Genomic DNA, 20,595 nt, shown 5'->3' with positions numbered 1-20,595 from the left:
AAGTGGTTACGTGCTTGTTAAATAAAAAATAATACCTTTTTACGCATTGGCTTTAAGGCCTAAAGTGCTTGAACCCTGATAATTGCTGCTCGCAGCTATATTTATTATTATTAATGATGAGAACAGTTGTGCTGCTTGATATTTTTATGGAAACTGATGCATTTTTCTTTGATGAATAGGAAGTTTAAAAGAACAGCCTTTATTTGAGATGCAAATCTTTTGTAACATTATAAATGTCAATTTAAGATCAATTTAATGCATACTTGCTGAATACATACAGTATTGATTTCTTTTTTTTTATAATCTTACTGACCTCAAACTTTTGAACGGTAATGTATATTAAATAAATAAATAAATATTATATTATATATATATATATATATATATATATATATATATAATTTCTTGTATTTATTTATTTCATACATGTTTAATATAACAAATTGTTGTATATACATTTTAATTATATTGAATTCACTAAAAATTAATTTGAACCGAATAGTGTTGTTTATTTGCATACCATGCAGATCCAACACCCCTTCTCTGACAGCCAGGGTCTTGGTGCCATAGACAGGAAGTTCTGTAGAACGCAGGTGTCCATGCAGTGTAATTATGGCCTTGTGCTGGAAGGGGGCCTGCTCTGTTCCGATCTGCAGCGCTCCACCATCTGTGATCAGAATATTCTCTGCCTGCAGCTCAATATCGGCCTCATCAAAAATCAGTCGCCCACCTAAATAGAAAAGAGACATTCACATAACTGTGAGTGTAAGTGTCTTTGTTTAATAAAGGCAGTGTTTGTCTAAATGAGCATACCCTGGATAAGGAGCATCTTAAGAACTGGAGTGCTGGTGTCCAGGAGGATGGTCTGGCCAGGAGTGATTACTGCAAACGTGCCCTCCTCAGGAGGAGAGAGACCCCCCCATGTATAGGGAGACGACCATACGTCAATGTAGAAGAAGGTAGCATTATTCTGAGAGAGTGGAGACATTCCTGGCAGTGAGTGTATATGTAAATAACCACAATAAATGTTTTTATGATTAAACTTTACAATTAAACTTTATTATGGTTGTTATTTAATAATATATATAATGAGAATTTTGTCACTGTGCTGTTTAAAAAGGTCAAATATATTTATGTCACGTTTGTCGTTACCATTCTGGCAATTCCTCTGTTCCCCAGCTGGACTCGCACTTGAGTTTCTTGGGATTTGCGCTGAGAGTTGGTCACACAGATGATTTGTGATTCACTGGCTGACTGGACATCGCAGACAGACCCTGCGATTGTGACGGTGACATCATTGACATTTGAGCTACTGGTGAGACGGGGAAGACAAAAGCCAGTGAAATTGAGAATGTAAAAAGTATTCTGTCATAATTTCTTTATCCTCAATAAGCTTTAGTAGATTTGAGATATAGTTTACAAATTGTATAATCTACTTTTGTAATACTTAAGGTACTTTTTGTGCTTGACAGCACCTGGTCAACATTGAAAGTGAATGTTCGTGAATAGCTGCTCGGATATTATGCTTAACACCTATTTTGTGTTAAAGGTTTGGAATGACAAGAGGGTGAATAAATGGTGGGTGAATTTTTGTTTTGGGTGAATTATTGTTTTACAATTAAAAAAACAAATAGATAGCAAAAATTGACTTGTTTTGACCAGGGTTATTATTGTTAACTAAAATTAAACCTTAAAAAAATTCAAGGATGTAAAACAAGCATGCTTGAGCTTCCATTTATCAAATTTGTATGTTCGCTAATAAAGCGACTATAATATAAGTGAAAAGATTATATAAATAATATAAAGTTTATCATATAAAGCGATCGCGTCTCTTCAGAAGACTTGGATTAAACTGCTCGTTTCATATGGAATTATTTTATGATCTCTTTATGAATTATTTGAAGCGTCAAGAGTTTTTGGTGACTTTCATTGGAGGGACAGAAATATTACAGATTTCCTTAAAAATATCTTAATTTGAGTTCAGAAGAGGAACTAAAGTCTTATTTCTGAGTGAACTAACATTTTAAACTAAATAAAAGTTAGAAATGATGCTTTGTCAACTAACTGAAATAGGTTTAGGTTGAAGCATTAAAATGACTAACTGGATAACTGGACTAACTACTAACTGGACTAAATTACTAACTGGAAATAAAAAAATAAAAATAAAATAAAAATTCTAAATAGTAATATATACATATATATATATATATATATATATATATAGTAGTACAATAGTAGTACAAAATAATAATAAAATAACACTGCTATTGGCTGTACAACACATAAATGTTATATTCAGAAACAATAATGCTGAAGTAAACAATGAACACTGTATCCAAGCATGATTGGAGGACAAACAGGCACAATGTAATTCTGGTCTGTTCTGCACCTGAAACCTGAGCCGGTAATCGTGAGTCTGGTGCCTCCAGCGGTTCCCCCTCTGCGTGGTGAAACATTGGTGATAACAGGGGTCAGAGAGGATCTGTAAGTATAGCTGTTCGTGAGGTTGACAGTGTCACCTCCATTCATCACTATGACTGTGCAGGCCCGCTCTGCTTCACTTCCTGCAAGAGACAAAAGCATTCATTAAGATACAAGCAGGCAGACTGATAGACTTTCAGTTCTATTCATCTGTGACCTGTTTCCGAGCTGTCACATTTGTCATCGTCTCTCAGTGACTGACGTCTTTCAGTTCCAAGCATTCCTGGCATGTTTTGCCAATCTTTGTACTGGGAGCTCATTGAAATACTTGATTTGATGGATTAAGCTTTGTTATGCTAACTGAACATTTCTAGACACACATGCAATGCTTTTAAACTGATACGTGCCATTGTTGGGTGGGACCTCGCAGTTCAGCTGGGTAGATGTGGAGTTCTGCAGGTGCACGTTACACTCTCGGTTACAGATAAGGACTCTTGTGATGTTTGGGTCAAATCCAGAGCCTTGAATGGCAACAACAGCTCCTCCTGCGTAACTTCCTACAGCAAGACAGAGCAAATAAGGTATCTTGTAGTGTCTTATTAATCTGTGATCTTGTGTGAATATGACAGTATGGAAAGGCACTGTGTGACAGGGGTTCCCATCTCATTTTGCTTCAGGACCCACATTTTTTATCAAACATAACAAAAGTGTCCCTAAAATCAAACAATGATATTACCATGAACTTCATGGTCTTCATAGAAGATTCATAATCTTGTAAATGTATAAACAATGGGTTTTTTTTTTTTGTCGGTTTTGGAAATCGACAAAAAAATCAGTTTTTGCTTCTAATCATCTTTGGAATTTTGATTGATTGGATTGATGCTCTTGGCAGCCAATAATTCACTGGACAAATACAATTGATATTTATCTGAAAATTCATGTTTTGTTGTTCCATGATGAGCCAATGTCACACAACCAACATGTTCACAGATAAATGTGGCCAAGAAGTGTTAAGTTTGGTTGACATCATCAAAATATATTTTACAGGAATAAATACATACATACCGGTACATGCATTTTAACACATATTAAAATAGAAAATAGTTATTTAGAATTTTAATAATATTTTGCAATATTACTTTTATATTGTATTTTTGGTCAAATAAATAGCCTTGGTGCCATTCTCAAAAACAATTACTTTTTTTTTTACCATCCCCAAACTTTTCAAAATTATGGTATATGCCTTATTAGAAATATGTGATTTTGTGATGTCACAACAAATGCATTAACACAGTAACAAGGGGCATTTACATATAATGTTTAATTGTAAGGGTAAGAGAAGGTGAAAATTGCCATTAAAAGCTGAATTGCTGAATTATTACTTCTTTAAAAAAAAAAAAAAAAGGTTAAAAAGTATGTTATTAAAAAGTTTTGATTTGTATCTATATTCTGTATAATGACACGTGTTGCTTAAAAATAAGCAATTTTCTGGTAACTAGTCACATTTCCTTCTAAGTCTGCTGAAATTTTTCACATGGTTTTCACATGGTTTAACAAATATTTTACCCTAGAGAAAGTGTTTTTGATTACCCTCATTCGGTGTGACCCCTGTCAGCAGCAGCTCATAGGTGAAGACAGACTGGGTCAAGGCATGACCTTTGAGCTGATAGTGAAAAATGACTGGGAAAGTTCCTCCTGCGTGTTCTCCAACAGTGCACAGCAACTGCATATCTGTGATGGATGTCACGCTACAAGCCACACCGCCGATCTCAAAGGAGACGAGTGCTACATCTGTGCCAAAGCCAGAACCAGAGACGGTGATCTCTGTTCCACCCGAACCTGCGGGGAAGGGATTATGTTTGTAGTATTACTACGATGTGATGTGATATATTCAATAGTTCAATAGAGTGCTGCAGAGATGACGTATTTTTGTTGGCCAATACCTGGAAATGAGTTTTTTTAGCACTTCTGGATGCATCATCATGAAGTCAATGGTTTTTTAATGGGCTTTTGTTTAAAAGCTTGAAATAAGGTCTGTGGTTAACAAAATCTGATGATATTTTCATGTTTTATTCTACAACATAAAATACATCAGCAATACCCCATTGTGATTTTTTAAAAACTTGTACTTGTCTTGATAAAGGTGGTTGTTAACAAGTAGCTAAATGGGACTACAGAGGTTGTCTGAGATATTAATCATCTCGCTGAACAGGTAAACTCATCGAAAATGTTTTTAAAATAAAGACCCAAAAATTAAAAAGCTTAATGGTGGTGATGCTGAAGTTATGCGACCATTTATAGCCCATGTTTAGCTTTTTACCTCTGCTATATTATTTAGGCTTTACATTTCATAAAAGTTGTTCATGTGAAATGATCAAGATTATCATGAACAAAACGTAAGAATCCAAACTTTTGTTGGACACTGAGCTTATTTTATGCAATAATTCAGAAGCCAATGGAAAAAAACTATCTGTCAAGGGAACAAGGTTTATGTTAAATTTTGGGTTGGAATACAAAAATACGTTATTACTGCAGCAGTCCATAGTAAATGCCACTAATTATATTATTTTGTAAGGGAATGCATGTTCGTACCTGTTGTAGGACTGACGGAGGTGATGTTTGGAGTTTGTCCCCTAGAGTAGTTGAAAAGTTGAGGTGGATACACAACATCAAACACCTTAATGTTCACCTGCACCTGTCCCACTGCATGAGGAGGTGTCATGCACCTCACTGTGTCTGGAGTCACATCTAAAATCCTGCAGGGGGAATTAGCGAGCTTCACGCTTGTATTTCCTGCCACAAAGCCATTTCCTGTGATCAAGAGTGGAGTTTCTCCAGCAATGCTGCCTGATGTTGGGTTGACGCTGGCTTGTGCTATGCTGGTCAGGGTGGCGTTTCCAGTGGCAAGACCTTTTCTCATGACCACCACCTGTAGGACGTGCGTGCCGGCGGGAAGGGCATTAACTAAAACTGTGATGTTGCTATCAGTGACTTCTGTGACTTCCAGCCGGATGTTGGCCACAGATACCATTAGATCAGCGAAGTTGTTCCCAAATCCACTGCCAGTGACCTTAACAGTGGTGGCGTTTCCACTAACTGAGTTAGGGAACACTGCTGAGACATACGGTGTGATGGAGACGGAATATTCAAATGTGCAATCAAAACTGCACGAGGAAGAGATGGAGTTGACGTAAACTGCGACGTTTCCCCTGCGAGCCACAGACGGTGAGGTATCGCAAACCACTTGGGTGTAGTTCATGAAAACCACTTTGCATGGAATGTTTGCTACCGTAACTGAACCGTTCGAGAACCCAGAACCAGAGATGAAGAGACGAGTGTAGCCTGTGGTGCTGCCCACCAAGGGAAAGACAGAATCGACCACAGGTAGAACTACAAATCTGCGGTCATACTCTTTCGACATGGACAGGATGGCGGTGCCAAGGTTGTTGATTCGGACACTTACAGGTAAAGGGATTCCCACTGGTGCTCCGCTGTCAGGACTGAGTTGGCAGTTAATCTCAGTGGAGGTGCTGTTGATAACGCTGCATGGACGATCTCCAACTTTGACCTTTGATTGCAAAAAAAAAATTCTTTTTACTTTTTTTACTTTGCAGCCCAAAAGTGAGTGAATTTACAGTGAATATTGCCATAATATTTAATTCAATGATAAGCTGTATATAATAATTTTTTTTCTGCATTTTTCCCCTTCGAAAGGGAACTTGCACTGCATCTTGAGAACAAGTCAGGAAGAGCAGGAGATGGCTGCAGAGGGTGAGGAAGATGAGTCATCTGAGCCTCCCTGCCCCGCATAGGCTGAGATGCTTGGGGTAATGGAATATGCTTCGGCCAGACTCCAGCTGCCATGGGAACGCGTGAGGGAAGGAACCGCATGCGGCCGACTCAATGAGTGGTTTCTTTCCAACCATAACCCACCAGCTCCTATGAGTCTTCCATTCCTTCCAGACCGAGAAGGCATGGAAGAATCCGTACTCAGCCCGCATCTATCGATATCAGCATGCTAATTATGCGAATGTCGAGGGGATGCGTGAACATGAGTACGTGGAATGCCCTTCCCTCTGAGAGTCATTACATCAACCCTCTCCTTTTCCCTCTACCTCTCTGCAACCTCCCTGGTAGATCAGCTCTTTTGAATCAGCTCTGGAGGTACTCCCCTCTCTAGGGTCTTATATACCCCTTTTCCACCAAGGCAGAGCTGGTGCTGGTTCGGAGCCAGAGCCTAGTTTCAAATCGGTTCTTTGTTTTTCGACCACCAAAGCACCAGCTCCGAACCAGTAAAAGTGGTTCTTAAGTAGCACCAAAACATTGCTGGGCTAGAAGTAAGAACCGCTTGCGTCAGGGGCTGGGGGGCGGGGTTACCGTGACCAACAAGACGAAAAGAAACTTGTGACCGCCATTTTTTAAATAGCTGCTAATCGAGCTAATAGCTGCTCGATTGTAATCTCCGTCTATGCAAGTTACGGCAAGCTGCACGAACGCGTTGGATTCGCCATGTTTGGATGCCGATGTAGTTTCGCAAAGCCATGAGCATCACTAGTAACGCAACGACCGCCATTGTTGATGTAAGACTTGTTCGAGATGCATCGGAGCGGCGCGGACCGATCAGAGCTCCGGGAGTGTTTGGAGAGCATACGACTCCTTGTGCTTTTGGATCGCTTTCGCAGTGCTTTGATGTCACGCGGCGATCGGTCTGCGAGAAGCCGAACCATCTCGAACAAGCCTGGTGTGTTTTTGTTTGGCACTGCCGCACTAGCGTTGCTGGGCAGCATGAGATGTATACACAGTGACGTAAGATCTGGCTCTGTTGTGGCTCTCTAGCATGTGGAAAGGCGAACCGGTTCTTAGAAGACCCGTCAGTAGAACCAACTCCGAACCGGCTCTAGCTCTGAACCAGCACCTGGTTCTTGCTGGTGGAAAAGGGGTAATATAGAGTACCCAGCCTCTACAGTGATTTGATGTGCTGTAGATCCAGGGAATCCCCTTTGGAATGAGCATTGTGCATGCACTCTCCTCAGCATGGCAGCGCAGGTATTTCGTTCCCCAATAGTGTCTCAGGACGCAATGCTAGTTACCTTTCGAAAAGGAACGTCTAGGGACTGTATCCATGGTTCCCTGAAGAACGAGACACTTCGTCTCGTTGCCATGCTCGTGGGCTGCCTGCACAGTGCCTTCAGACGAAGAAGTGGATGACATGTTCTCTAGGTGCCCCTTATATACTTCCTGGTCACCCTCGCAGTGACATCATAGGCTGCTGCCGGCCAATATGATTGCCGTGATTAAACGTGCTTCAGACATCAGTCACGCTGAGGCGTTCCCCAATAGTCTCAGGAACTCATTGTCTTGTTCCCTGTTCTCAGGGAACCAGGGTTACAGTAATAACCTGAGACTTTTTATTTAAGTACTTTGTCTAGCAGACACAAGAGTCCACTTGTGTTTCACTTGTAGTGAAAAAATATATTTTCTTATTAAATATATCTTCTTATATCTTTAAATCTTATTAAAGATACATTTAATAACATTCTCTAAAAACAAGCCTTAAAAATTGTGAAATATTTGGATATTTGAAAATAACCATTTAAATAATTTATGATAATATGGGGTGATCACACTCAAAAACTTTATTTTAAGTTTTTAAAGTATTATTTTAGTTGGAAAGATACATGAAATGAAGGATATAAAAGTATTTAAATTTAATTGAAAGCATATCTGAATCAATATTATGTGTTAGACGAAAAAAAGTGTCAAGACTTCGATTAGTTGGTGAATAAATAAATAAATAAATGGGTAAAATTTAAAATTATTTTTTTAGGATAGAGTACATTTTGCTTTTTTTTTTCTACTGTTATAAATAGATGAATTGTATTCGTTCTAGGCCTAAGTAATTGATGTACCTTTACTTTAAATCTGAAGTAATATGAATATATATTAATTATATGTGTGTATCCGTTTTTTGTTGTCTTGTATGTGTTGTGATAGCCAATTTTAAATGATTAATTATGGTATTTTAAGTAGAAAACAAGACAATGATATTTATTTTTGTGCATTATATTTCAGTGACATCTGTCGGGTGTTTGGGACATTCCAAAAAATCTCTTTCAGCACCTTTAATGTCATAGCTGACCACTAAAGCTCACCTCGTTTGCACAGTTAATGTTGCTAAAGCCAGATCCATTGATGTTGATGATGTCATGTGTGGTACCATGGTCAGGCGTAACGTGGTACACAGTGGGGCTGGCACAAGAAGTAAACCTGAAGTAGTGACCGTCTGATGTATCATTCAATTCCAGCTGATCTTGAAAACAGTCCAAAGTGGCCATACACTCTGAGTCAGACTCAGAAGAGTTCATTTGTCCTGCAACTGGGGAGAAACAAATGACAATTAGGATGATTTTACCTTCCAATTCCTTACACAATACCAGCTTATGCTGAAATGTGAAATTCTGAATGTAATGTTGAGTTAAATTACTTATGAATATAGGTTGTCATTGTACCTATATTCATAGAGGCCTGTATTCCTGTCACAAACACCTGAAGCCCAACAGTGCTTTTCTCCAGAGGCATAACAGTCACCACTCCCTGCAGCGTCTTCTGTTTGCCGGAGTCAATGTAACCGCTGCTGTAGTAGTAAACTCCAGGAGATGTGAAACGATAGGCAAAAAACCCTAATAATAAAACATATACAACCAGAACAGCAGTATCAGATTTTGTTCCTCCTCAATCAAACTGGCATCACGCCTCCAGCTCTTATTGTTCTCTGTTCCTTTACAGAATACAAACTTTAACATCTACAGCAAAAGGCATTCAACAAATGTTCAAACAAAATAGCACAGAACATTGTTTATTTTATTTATGTATTTATGCACAAAGACTGCTGTGTAATTAATTATGTTGTAATTATACTTAATTAGAAAGCATACACCTTAGGTTTACTCTTCATAAAATCTGACACTCTCACAAACCAAATGCTTGTCTGGATCAGGGGTATTTAATCACATTTCCCCGAGGACCAGATCTCTAATGTCACAAAGATCAGGGCAATCAAAAGCCACTTACACTGTTTCAGAGTCAATATATTGTACTGTGTGTGACAAAATGAAATAATGTACATTTCGTAAAAATGTTAACTTTCAAGCTGGCAGCCATTAAAATGTAAAATTAAGAAACAGCTTAAAAATTTAGAAGTAATGTATTCAAAATAGTATCTCCCAGACTCCTGATGTTTCCAGTGTAGAATTGCAAATTAATCATTCAATTAAATTCAAATGTATTTTTATAGATACTTTCACCATACAAATTATTCCAAAGTAACTATTCAGAAAATAGGATAGTGCCTTCAGGCAACTAATTTGTGTTTAGGAAAAAAAACTTTAGTCTGATAAATAAATAAACATAACAAATCCTAAATTAATTAAAAAAAAATTCCTTACTTATCTTTACTTATACTGTAGAATAATGTATTTTTCAAACGTATTTACAGTATATTTAATATAGATATTAATAGCATAAATGCATATTTATAAAAAAAACATTAAATTATTTACATATTAATATTCATGATTTTTGGTTTTTGATTAATCTAGTTACATAGGATCTCTTTATAAAAATGAGACTAGAAAATTAAAAAAATATAAGCAAGGACTGGTTTTAAAAATGGTGTTCAGGAAAATGTTGTTCTCACAAACAGTGTAGTTGTTTGTCTGCTTAATGTAAATTAGAATGAGCAGGTTTAACACACAGGTTGTAGTTTTTGTACCTTTGGCAGTTCCTGTGTCTCCACTGCTGAAAGCAATGCCATCATAGTCTGTGCTGCTGGGACTGGACACACTGAAGACCCTGTAGCTCAGACCGGGCACAAAAGCTGGTGCGTCCCAACGCCAAACCACTGTGTCCCCCACTGAGGCTATTATCGCAGAGGGACTCCAGGCGTAACCCTGACCGTACACTGAACACATATGATGTTATTAACTGTATGCAAGTGGGCAAACAAGCACATAGTCACACACACACACGTTTTATGACAATATATGGGAACATTTTCCAGACTAGATACATTATTTTATAGTTTACACCCACACATATTTTTTATTTCTATCTAAAAACAAACAAATTTTACATTTATTTGGACTGTACAAATCTCCATCATTTCCATTACTTAAGCTTTTGTTAATTTCCTTTTTAAAATTTTTCATGATCTTTTATTATTTTATTTCAATGCGATTTACATTACTTTAAGATTTTATTTTTCATCCCTTTCCTGTTATTTTGATATTTTATTCATTTCAATCACTTTTCCATTACATTAAGATTTTAATAGCCAGCATTTTCCATTGCGTTTTAAAATTGTATTATTTCCCTCATTTATTTTTCTGTAACACTTTACAATAAGGTCTCATTTGTTAGCATTACTTAAATGCTGTACATTAACATGACGAGCAATAAATAATACTACAGTATTTATTAATTTTTATTTCAATATATACTCTACTAATCCTCTTTTAAAATCAAAAGTTGTATCTGTTAACAATGCACTGTGAACTAACATGAACAAAAATCAACTGTATTTTTATTAACTAGCATTAACAAAGAATAGTGAATGTAATCTTGTTTTCTTTTCTTTTTTACAACATTTAATAAGGTTAACATTTGTGAACTTATTTTAAAGTGTTATGATTTCTTTACATTTTAGTTACCTTTTTTAATCACATTTTCATTTTTACCTTACAGCAATGACTTGTACAGGACTGGTAATCACACTTTAAAAAATCCTTGATATTGCAGATTTTTCATGATTTTAAGAACCATGAATGTGAGTAAGCACACACAGAATTTGTGTACTTTTCATATTGTTGGCACTTATTGTTGGGGGATTCTCCATTATAATCAAATTGGTAACAGAAACATCATATCAGCACAACTGCTAATATGATGCTTTGTGAATTCTTCAGGAAAACTACAAAGGATTTCACTGAATTTTGCCACTGTGGATGGATACTGGGTGGGGCTAAATACAGCTGAACAAGAAAAGAAAAAAAGAAAGAAATGATCCCGCTCAAAAGTGCTATGGAATATCATGGTTTTTTTTTTTGCTGGCAGCTCTAGTGTATTTGATAAGTCTGTGTCAATGTGCTGACAGCCATTGTTTCACTGTCTCTGATGTATTCAGGTATTGTGTGCGTGACAGAAAAAGAGATAAAAGTAAAGAGATATTACCAGGGTGGAAACCTTGGTTCGTCACGGTATGTGCTTTATCTCTAGACTGGGTCACACACTCAAGCTGATGATCTGAAGCGGATGTCACTTGGCATTGTGTGTCCCCTGTGTGAAACGCACAACTGTGACTACAATACTAAATGATCTTGAAACGATTGGTTTCAGTAATACACTGATCAAAGAGTAAATCAAAGTATTTTCATGGTAGTTTTGAACATGGGGAATGTTTAAAAAATGTTGATGTATTTTTTTTGGGTTAATTTTAGTCTTGTCTTACCTAGAGTGACATTATTGTCTGCTGTGACAGGGCTGAACCCGGAGCCGGTGACAGTGATGGTGGTTCCACCATACAAAGACCCCAGAGGTGGAGAAAAACTTGTGACCTCTAGAACATACTGTATGGTGGTATTAACGCCAGTGCTGCACACACACACAAAAACATTTAATCACACTAAAAAGCTTCACTTTGGATTAAATTTCATTGTAAATGCATAATTCCCGTTAATGCACAATTCCATTCTACAGTTGAAACATGATATTTACATACAGTATAAATATTGAGTATAGTAAGTGATATGAGACCTGGTTAAGGTGTAACCCAGGTTTCCGACTCTCACACGGACATTGTACATAGCTGGGGGAAGTGTGGGTAACAGGCAGGTAATGTTTCCATTGGTCCACTGCAGCAATTCACACTCAGCTTCACCGATCAAAACAGAGCTGCCATTAGCCTGCGCCCCAAAATTTGTGCCCATGATGGTGAGAATCCTGCGCCCTTTATTAAAAATGATCAGTGAAAACAGGGTCAAATTAATCGCTGTTCTTGTAAGATTGTGAGGGGTGGTGACAATGAGGAAGTCAGATACAAAACTGTTGTTAGTGTGATGCTTTGAGTGTTTAGAGCAGATTTCAGTGTTGTTGACAGATCCTTTTAAGAAACATCACATTGTTGATTGTCCTTCACTGCAGCCAAACCGGCTTTTCTGATTGCGTGACATTAGCTAAAGCCAGTGGAATTATCTGGCATGCACAAAAGAGCTGAAAAAAATACTTTTTGCGGAAGTTTGTCTGGAGGCCTATTGGGGGTTTACAGCTGTAACCAAGATGAAAAAGCAGATCAGAACAATGGGCTAGAAAGAGACACTTGAATGTGATTCTACCAGTTTGTTTGTATCCCCTTGACTTTCATCTTTATTATCATGTCTCTCTAAGAACAGAAGCTAACCAGTGTTTATTTGAATATGGAAGCAGTGGATTTCATTATAGGTTGGAATGGCCGTGTGTGTGTGTGTGTGCATGCGTGCGTGTGTGCGTGCGTGCGTGTGTGTGTGTGTGTGCATATATGAAACTGTAAAAAAAGAAAATGAATAAATCCAAATTATTTATTTATTATAAATGTTTCATATAAGCTTATATGTGAACCTGCATGCTCTAAATGTATATAACATTTTATGAAACTATTAGAATAAATAATTTTCATTGATTTAATGAATTAATATATATATACATATATAAGCCTGTAAAAAAAGTTATATGCATAATATATAGTTGTTACATATGTTACATGTAGTTACTATAGTGATAAGGACACTGTAAAATAAAGTGTTTCCATTTACATTTTCATTAATGGCCAGCATTAGTATTAGTAGGTGTAGCAAAAATTAATTTTAGATGTACACTTATCACTATGGCATTCCCAATGCCTAATCAGACTGAATTTGACTGGTGACTTTAAGAGACACATAGATGATGCACTATTACAAGTTGTATGTTGAAGGGATTAAATCTTTGTATGAAATGAACTGAAAGCTTGGCTATTCTTATTTACTACTCAACATTCTTGTGAATAAAGGCAAGGGAAGAAATGAAGTATCGGATTACAGCTCTAATCTCAGATCGGAACACAATCAGTTGTTGACTGTTTGCAAACATAGAATGAGGCCAACTATAGGGCACCAATTTTGACAAGATGAATATGTATTGAAAACATATATGAACATCTAAAGCAATTCTGGGTACTTGTCACACTGGGTCTAATGTAATGTCTAATGAAAAGGGCTTCTTTAGAGTTTTAAGGTCATAGGTTAAATTCCATGGGAATAAATGGACTGGTAAACATAATCTGCCCTAAATTGGGTAAAATAGTCTACCAAATTTATAAATATTAATATCTTACCGAATACTGTTGTAGTTTGTGGGCTCATCGATGTGATTAAGGCGGTCAGAGTCCTGCTGTACTTGAAAGAGCCATTTGATATTGCTGTCATCTCTGCCGTGGTCAGTGTTACTGTCCGCTCACCTTCTGACCCCTGATTGATGTCATACACAAGATTCATGAATAAAAATTCCATGAATTCAGTAATGTACAGCATAAGGTTTATTATATATTATTTTATTTTTTTTAACGCAAGTACATTACTTAAGGGGGAAATTCCCTAAGATTGCATTGTGCCCACTATGTTTATTTGGATGTGCTGTCTTGTTTCAGTATCAGTATCGGATTTACCAAAGAAAAGATGCAAATTCCATATATTAAACAATTCACATGTGACAATTTCACATTTCACGAGTGCCAAGTTGTGGAGCATGGGGATGCATTTTTTTTTTTTTATGACATTCCATTTAAAAGTGGTATAACTTTTTATTGAATTTGCCCTTAGGAGTTCTGTCAATAATGCTAATAAAACAATATTCATAATAATACCATTTATATTCTATTAATATTTTATTTAAAAGGGTTTATAACCCATTTAGGATTTAAAATGTAAAGACTTTTTTTTTTTTTATCTTCATGGGAAATCAAGATCTTCACTTACAGCAGGAACTATGCATCTAAGCTGGAAAAGTTCCACGTCTATAATGTTACATGGCTGAGTGCCAATGGTGACTGCGGTATCATTACTGAATCCATAGCCTGACACTGTCAGAATCGTCCCTCCTGTGAAGCCATACAAAAAAAAGCATAGGTAAGCAGGTTTTGGACACAACAAATACTATTTTGAAAGTAATGTGTCAGTTCAACTTGTCATTAAAATTGTTCTGCTGATATAATTTGTAATTAAAAAAAATATATCATTTTTAAAATATGAAATAGAAGCATTTAACTACAGGTACTAGACCTTTTTACCCAATCTACGAGATGTATGAAAGACATATGCACGCATCAAATACTTCAGTAAATGTATTTATTTTACACTCTACTCAACTGTATGTAGAGAATTGTAATGCTACATGTACCTGCTACACTTCCTGTTGTTGGGTTTATGGAAGTCACTCCTAACAGGTGTGTGAACAAGCTGTTGTTAGTTTGGTATTGGGCATTTCCCAGCACAGAGAAACTCAGAGAGACTGGCTGTACACCTGCACTTGCAGGACCGACCTGGCAGGTTATAGAAGTATCTGAAACACAAATAAATAATTTGAGCAGATGTTTGCTTGAATAGTATATTTTTTTTAAAGTTCAGTAAAAAATTTACTCACCTAAACTTTTTTATGAATAATGATAAAAAAACAAAAAAAAAACATTTTTCTCATGCAATGCTTGTCAGGATTCCACCTTCATCTTACGCCTCACTACATTTCCCAGCATCCCCCGTGTCTTCACACCTGCACTCACTCTTCCCTGAGTAATTATCATCACCTGTGCATTGTTAATGTTGATGTTTCATGGATCAAATAAACCTTTGCTATTTGAATCTTTATCTGGAACTTCATCTTCTTCTACCCTGAGACATGACAGATTGACCGACCCAAAAGAACGAGATGGAGGTAGACTCTATGGACACGTTCCTTTTTCATCAGAATGGGAGTTCGATTGAAGAATTCGTGGAAGTATATCTTCATCTTCACCAAGATGTTTATTGGGAAGAGGAATACTTGAAGCGGCGTTTTTGGGGTGGACTGGAAGATACTCGAACCCAGCTACTTTTGCTCCGGGACTTTCATTTACCTTTTGTGGAATTCTTGGACAGAGCTCTTTGGGTTGGTGGATCCTCTCTCCAAATTGAGCCAGTGCCTGAGCAGCCCGATCATCCAGTGCACGAGCCCGATCCAGTGTCAGTGTCCGATCCACTGCCAGAGCCCGGTCGGGTGCCTGAATTAACAGGAATAATAGTTCCTCCCTTACTTTGGGAATGCCCGAGTCCGATTTTGATCCCAAGTCCGATCCGGTCCCAAGGTCCTTCTAGTTCGAACAGCCCAGCCCGGGATTCTCCGGCTCAGAAACGCCTTCATCATCGCAAATATCGTCCGGCTCAAAGACGCCTTCATTTTCGCCGGTCCCGCCCGGTTCTGAGACGCCTTCATCTTCGCCGGTCTCGCCAAGGTCAAGAGCCCTCTTCACCGCTGGTCCCGCCCAGCTCAAAGCCTTCTGCACCGCTGGTCCCGTCCAGCCCAGAGCTTCCTGCACCGCTGGTCCCGTCCAGCCCAGAGCTTCCTGCACCGCTGGTCCCGTCCAGCCCAGAGCTTCCTGCACCGCTGGTCCCGTCCAGCCCAGAGCTTCCTGCACCGCTGGTCCCGTCCAGCCCAGAGCTTCCTTCGCCGCTGGTCCCGTCCAGCACAGAGCCCTCAACGCTGCCCAGCAGTAAGCCCTCTTCGACGCTGGTCCCGCCCAGCCCACCCTTTCCTTCGCTGGATCTGCCCAGCACAAAGCCCTCATCACTGGATCTGCCCGGCACAGAGCCCTCATCGCTGCCCAGCACAGAGCCCTCATCGCTGCCCAGCACAGAGCCCTCATCGCTGCCCAGCACAGAGCCCTCATCGCTGCCCAGCACAGAGCCCTCATCGCTGCCCAGCACAGAGCCCTCATCGCTGCCCAGCACAGAGCCCTCTCGTCCGGTGTTGCCAGATGGGTCGGTGGATCTCAGTTCTTCGCCTCCAACCTCCGTGCCCAATACTCCGCCTCAGCCCATCCGTTCATCACCGTCCCCTTGGCTCCTACCTCCTTCAGTTCCTCCATGGTCCATCAGTCCACCAGCTCCTCCAGGCTCACTCGTCCCCCCGAATCCACCTTGGTCACTCGTCCATCTTCCCTCGCCTCTGGACTGCTCTCCTCCGGCTACGCCTCGTCCCTTCGTCCTCCCGGCTCTGTTGAACTCCTCGCTCCCTTCAGTTCCCTCTTTGGTCCTCACTCCCTCTTTCGTCACCGTGCCCTTCTGTCCCCTGTCAGCCCCTCACTCGCCAGAGCCGGCGGGTCCGCCATGTCCAGCTGGTCCCTCGGTGTCGCCTGGGTCCGTCGGCTCTTCGGCTCCCCCCGGATCTCCTCCCTCTTCTGCTCCGCCTCCGTCAGTCGGCACCCTGGACCCCTCTACCCTTCCTCCTCCATGGCTCCTCCCTCCGTCAGCTCCGCCTTTCTCCATCTACGGCGCGGGTCGCGCCTGGCGGGAGGGGGGGGGTACTGTCAGGATTCCACCTTCATCTTACGCCTCACTACATTTCCCAGCATCCCCCGTGTCTTCACACCTGCACTCACTCTTCCCTGAGTAATTATCATCACCTGTGCATTGTTAATGTTGATGTTTCATGGATCAAATAAACCTTTGCTATTTGAATCTTTATCTGGAACTTCATCTTCTTCTACCCTGAGACGTGACAATGCTATAGTACGACTTTGGAAGACTTGGAATATAGTCTACAAGTCATTTGATCCACTATTATGGTGTTATGCATTCTTTTTAAAGCTTGAATGCCTCTATAAGCCTCTTAAGATCTGCACGGATCCAATATAATGATACACATTCGTTTTCTTTCTCAACTGTTTATATTCACTTAAGACCAGTGTTGGGGAAAGCTACTTTTAAAAGTAATGTCTTATAATATTGCGTTACTCCCTAAAAAAGTAACTAATTGTGCTGCTTAGTTACTTTTTATGCAAAGGGCTGGGACTGCTTGCTTGTTTAAAAAATATATATATATATTTTTAACTAATTTAAAGGCCCTTTTATTCATTCATGCCCAAAGAGACGTGAAAAGGAGACAATTCTGTGTTTGCGTGCTGTTAATGCTGCTCTCTATGTGCGCACTTTGGGTGTGTGCGCGCGCAAAAAAAAATATTTTATGACATTACTGAGTTTTGACTTACTGGTAAGCTGTAGAACAAGGCAGCTCAAAAAAAAAGATGTTATGACATTACTGAGTTTTGACTTACTGGTAAGCTGTAGAACAGAGCATTCCACATCTCCAATCTTTACAGTGACGTTTCCACCATCAAAACCAGATCCAGTTATGGTAAGAACTGTTCCCAGACTGCTGGATCCTGAAAGACAAGTTATATCAATAATATAAACAGTGATGGGAATAACAGCGGTATAAATAAACGGCGTTCATTACGGCGTTATTTTCTTCAAGTAATCAATCGAATTACTGTTTCCACCGTTACAACACCGTTACCGCTACTGACAATACAATGCGGCGTTACTATAATTGAGAAGTTGAGAAGTCAAGCGAACGCCGCAAGCTTGCTTGACAGTGCGCGAGAGAGACCGAGTGAGTCTGAGAGCGAGCAACATTGCGCAAGAGAGAGCGAGCGTGTCCGAGCATTATATAGTTTGTTTATCAATAAATAACACATTTCAGCATTAGAATAATCTCTGTAGCCTATAGGTATAATCTGCAACGTTTTAGTTAGTTTACGGTACATGGTTATAAAATAAAACCCGAAAATAAACTGCAGGGAACGTACCCAGAAAACATCTTTGTTTGACTGGTTGTGGACACATGAACGCCTATAATTTGGCTTAAATAACCTCTGATGATGACGTTCTCTGTAGGTTATAAAAATAAACCCCCAAAATTGTATTTTATTATTTTTTTTATTTTTTGGGGTAAATTGTTCAGTATTATATTGAGAGCACTTCTAGTTGAACTGTTTACTTTTGTGAGGAAGAAAATACTTCAAGTAGGCTACAGTATGTGAAGTTGTGACAGTTTTATAATCTTTATTTCCACTACAAAGAGTGTATGCATATTTTTTATTATTATTTATTCATTTTTGTTACATTTCTTAAGAATAATAATTTATAATTTGTAGGCCAGTTGTGGTCTGTGCAATAAATATTAAAAATTATATATTGTGTTTTATTGTTCCACTATAGTAATGATACTATTTACAACAATATATTGAATTTAATTGGTGTCTCTTACATTGTCCCACAGCAACATTAAAATAGTGTAAATTAGTGTACAATGTTTTATAATAAGAATTTATTCTATTTAGTGTCCATTTCATTAATTGAACATATTTAATATTGGGGGCATCCAAGTTTTTTTTACATATTTGAACATTTAAAAAAAAACTTTCCCAGGTAATTAGTTACTTTTATAATGATGTAATTCAGTTACTCTGTTAATATTTGTGAGAAGTAACTAGTAACTATAACTAATTACTTTTTTAAAAGTAACATGCCCAACACTGAATATAAACCATTATAAATGCATGAAAGCTTTTATGCAAGACTTGATCATTTACTCTTCTTTACCTTTTGTAGGCGAGATCCCGGTCACTGTTGGGGTCTTTGGCTCACTCCAGGTGAAACCACAGTCTCCTGAGCATCGTGATGGAATACCATTGATGAAAACTTCCACCTTAAAGATAAGCACATACATATTTTATCAGTAAACTTGTATGCAATGCATTCTTGAGAACTTCTAGCATAAAATATGAATAGGATCATGCACACTCAAAATATAAAGAATGCACAACTGTCCTTTTGTAATAATACAAATGAACCTTTAAGTTCAGCCATTATCCTCTCAACATGCAAAATTCCTAGAACAGTGGATATTCAAACAGATTAACAACCGGACAGGCCCCGCACCTGACCCACTATGTAGCGCTATTGAAATCTGCACGCTACACTGCATCAGGTAACATGAGGAACAGCCTTTAAAAGCAAGCTGCATACAGTATATAACCAATGTATGTTGGACAAACATTATTGCAGCAAAAGCAGTGAGTAAGAAACGCACCTGTGGTTTATTTGTAGGCACCCGCAGAAAGTCTCCCATAATTCTCTGTTTGAAGAGGCCTCCTTGCTCGATCTTGCGTGATGTTAATGAAGGGTTCACGCCAACAACATTGGAAGCATTGATCTGGTTAACATTATCAAAAAAAAAATTAATTCAGCCAGGTATGAAATGAAAAGTTTGAGTCAATTAAGATATAAATTTGGGGTTGGCAAGTTAAATATATATATATAAAGGTTTTTAAAAGTCTCTTATGCTCACCAAGGTTGCACATCCTTCAGAAATGATTCTGAACTACTTATTTGGTGCTCAATCATTTCTTATTATTATCAATATTTAAAACAGTTGTTCTCCTTATATTTGTACCCACTGGATACACTCAAGACTGGCCCTATTTCATTTTTTCATTGAATATCTTTTCACTTCGAAATATTTCACATTGCAGAAGTAAAAATGGGTTGCAAAGACCTTTCCATTTTGACTTTGTTATATATTTTAATTAATTGTACACATTTGACTTTAAAATTTTGCACATTTAATATTTTTAACCAAAGTTTTATTTAAATTGCCATTAACATTGCTCATGAGCAGTATCATTGCCGTCTTGCAAACACCAGCTCATTTTATTGTAATAGCACTCTGAGCTCTTTCTTGCCTTTAACAGAGGCTGATTTCCAGGGATGGTGAGCCACTGTATGTACCAGCTGTATCCTCTACAGTCTCCAGATCTCTGCACCTGAAGCTGGCCGAGCTCTGGGATCCCCTGCAGGGCGTACTGCAGGTCCGCAGCGCTGATGTTTACCGCCAGGCCTGGGAACACACAATGCACATACCAAATAAAAAAATGGTGGTTTATGTAGAATTAAGTCCAGTTCGCTTTTCGAATAATACATTTTGGGGCTGAAACATGATTAACAGTGTCCGACATCAAGAATCTGCTGTGCAACTACAGGAAATTCCATGTACTAAATTATTCAGTTATTT

The 20,595-nt window shown here is 38.5% G+C and overlaps 1 protein-coding gene across 1 annotated transcript in view; it reads right to left on the bottom strand.

The window, feature by feature from the left end:
* pkhd1l1.1 (PKHD1 like 1, tandem duplicate 1) overlaps nucleotides 1-20,595 on the bottom strand; it is a 78,155-nt gene that overhangs the window by 32,094 nt on the left and 25,466 nt on the right. The window contains exons 25-44 of the mRNA XM_079591319.1: nucleotides 20,267-20,421; nucleotides 19,615-19,737; nucleotides 19,125-19,230; nucleotides 17,795-17,902; nucleotides 14,887-15,048; nucleotides 14,466-14,587; nucleotides 13,826-13,958; nucleotides 12,232-12,424; nucleotides 11,927-12,069; nucleotides 11,650-11,754; nucleotides 10,193-10,381; nucleotides 8,931-9,101; nucleotides 8,574-8,797; nucleotides 5,014-5,989; nucleotides 4,012-4,260; nucleotides 2,825-2,978; nucleotides 2,390-2,560; nucleotides 1,153-1,309; nucleotides 814-970; nucleotides 521-730 (exon numbers count right to left, since the gene is read on the bottom strand). Of these exons, the coding sequence (XP_079447445.1) occupies nucleotides 521-730; nucleotides 814-970; nucleotides 1,153-1,309; nucleotides 2,390-2,560; nucleotides 2,825-2,978; nucleotides 4,012-4,260; nucleotides 5,014-5,989; nucleotides 8,574-8,797; nucleotides 8,931-9,101; nucleotides 10,193-10,381; nucleotides 11,650-11,754; nucleotides 11,927-12,069; nucleotides 12,232-12,424; nucleotides 13,826-13,958; nucleotides 14,466-14,587; nucleotides 14,887-15,048; nucleotides 17,795-17,902; nucleotides 19,125-19,230; nucleotides 19,615-19,737; nucleotides 20,267-20,421 (4,008 nt within the window). The remainder of the gene's footprint in view (nucleotides 1-520; nucleotides 731-813; nucleotides 971-1,152; nucleotides 1,310-2,389; nucleotides 2,561-2,824; nucleotides 2,979-4,011; nucleotides 4,261-5,013; nucleotides 5,990-8,573; nucleotides 8,798-8,930; nucleotides 9,102-10,192; nucleotides 10,382-11,649; nucleotides 11,755-11,926; nucleotides 12,070-12,231; nucleotides 12,425-13,825; nucleotides 13,959-14,465; nucleotides 14,588-14,886; nucleotides 15,049-17,794; nucleotides 17,903-19,124; nucleotides 19,231-19,614; nucleotides 19,738-20,266; nucleotides 20,422-20,595) is intronic.

This window comes from Phoxinus phoxinus, assembly GCF_949152265.1.
Source record: "Phoxinus phoxinus genome assembly, chromosome: 19".
Lineage (NCBI taxonomy): Eukaryota > Metazoa > Chordata > Actinopteri > Cypriniformes > Leuciscidae > Phoxinus > Phoxinus phoxinus.
This window is presented reverse-complemented; position numbering and strand designations above follow the sequence as displayed.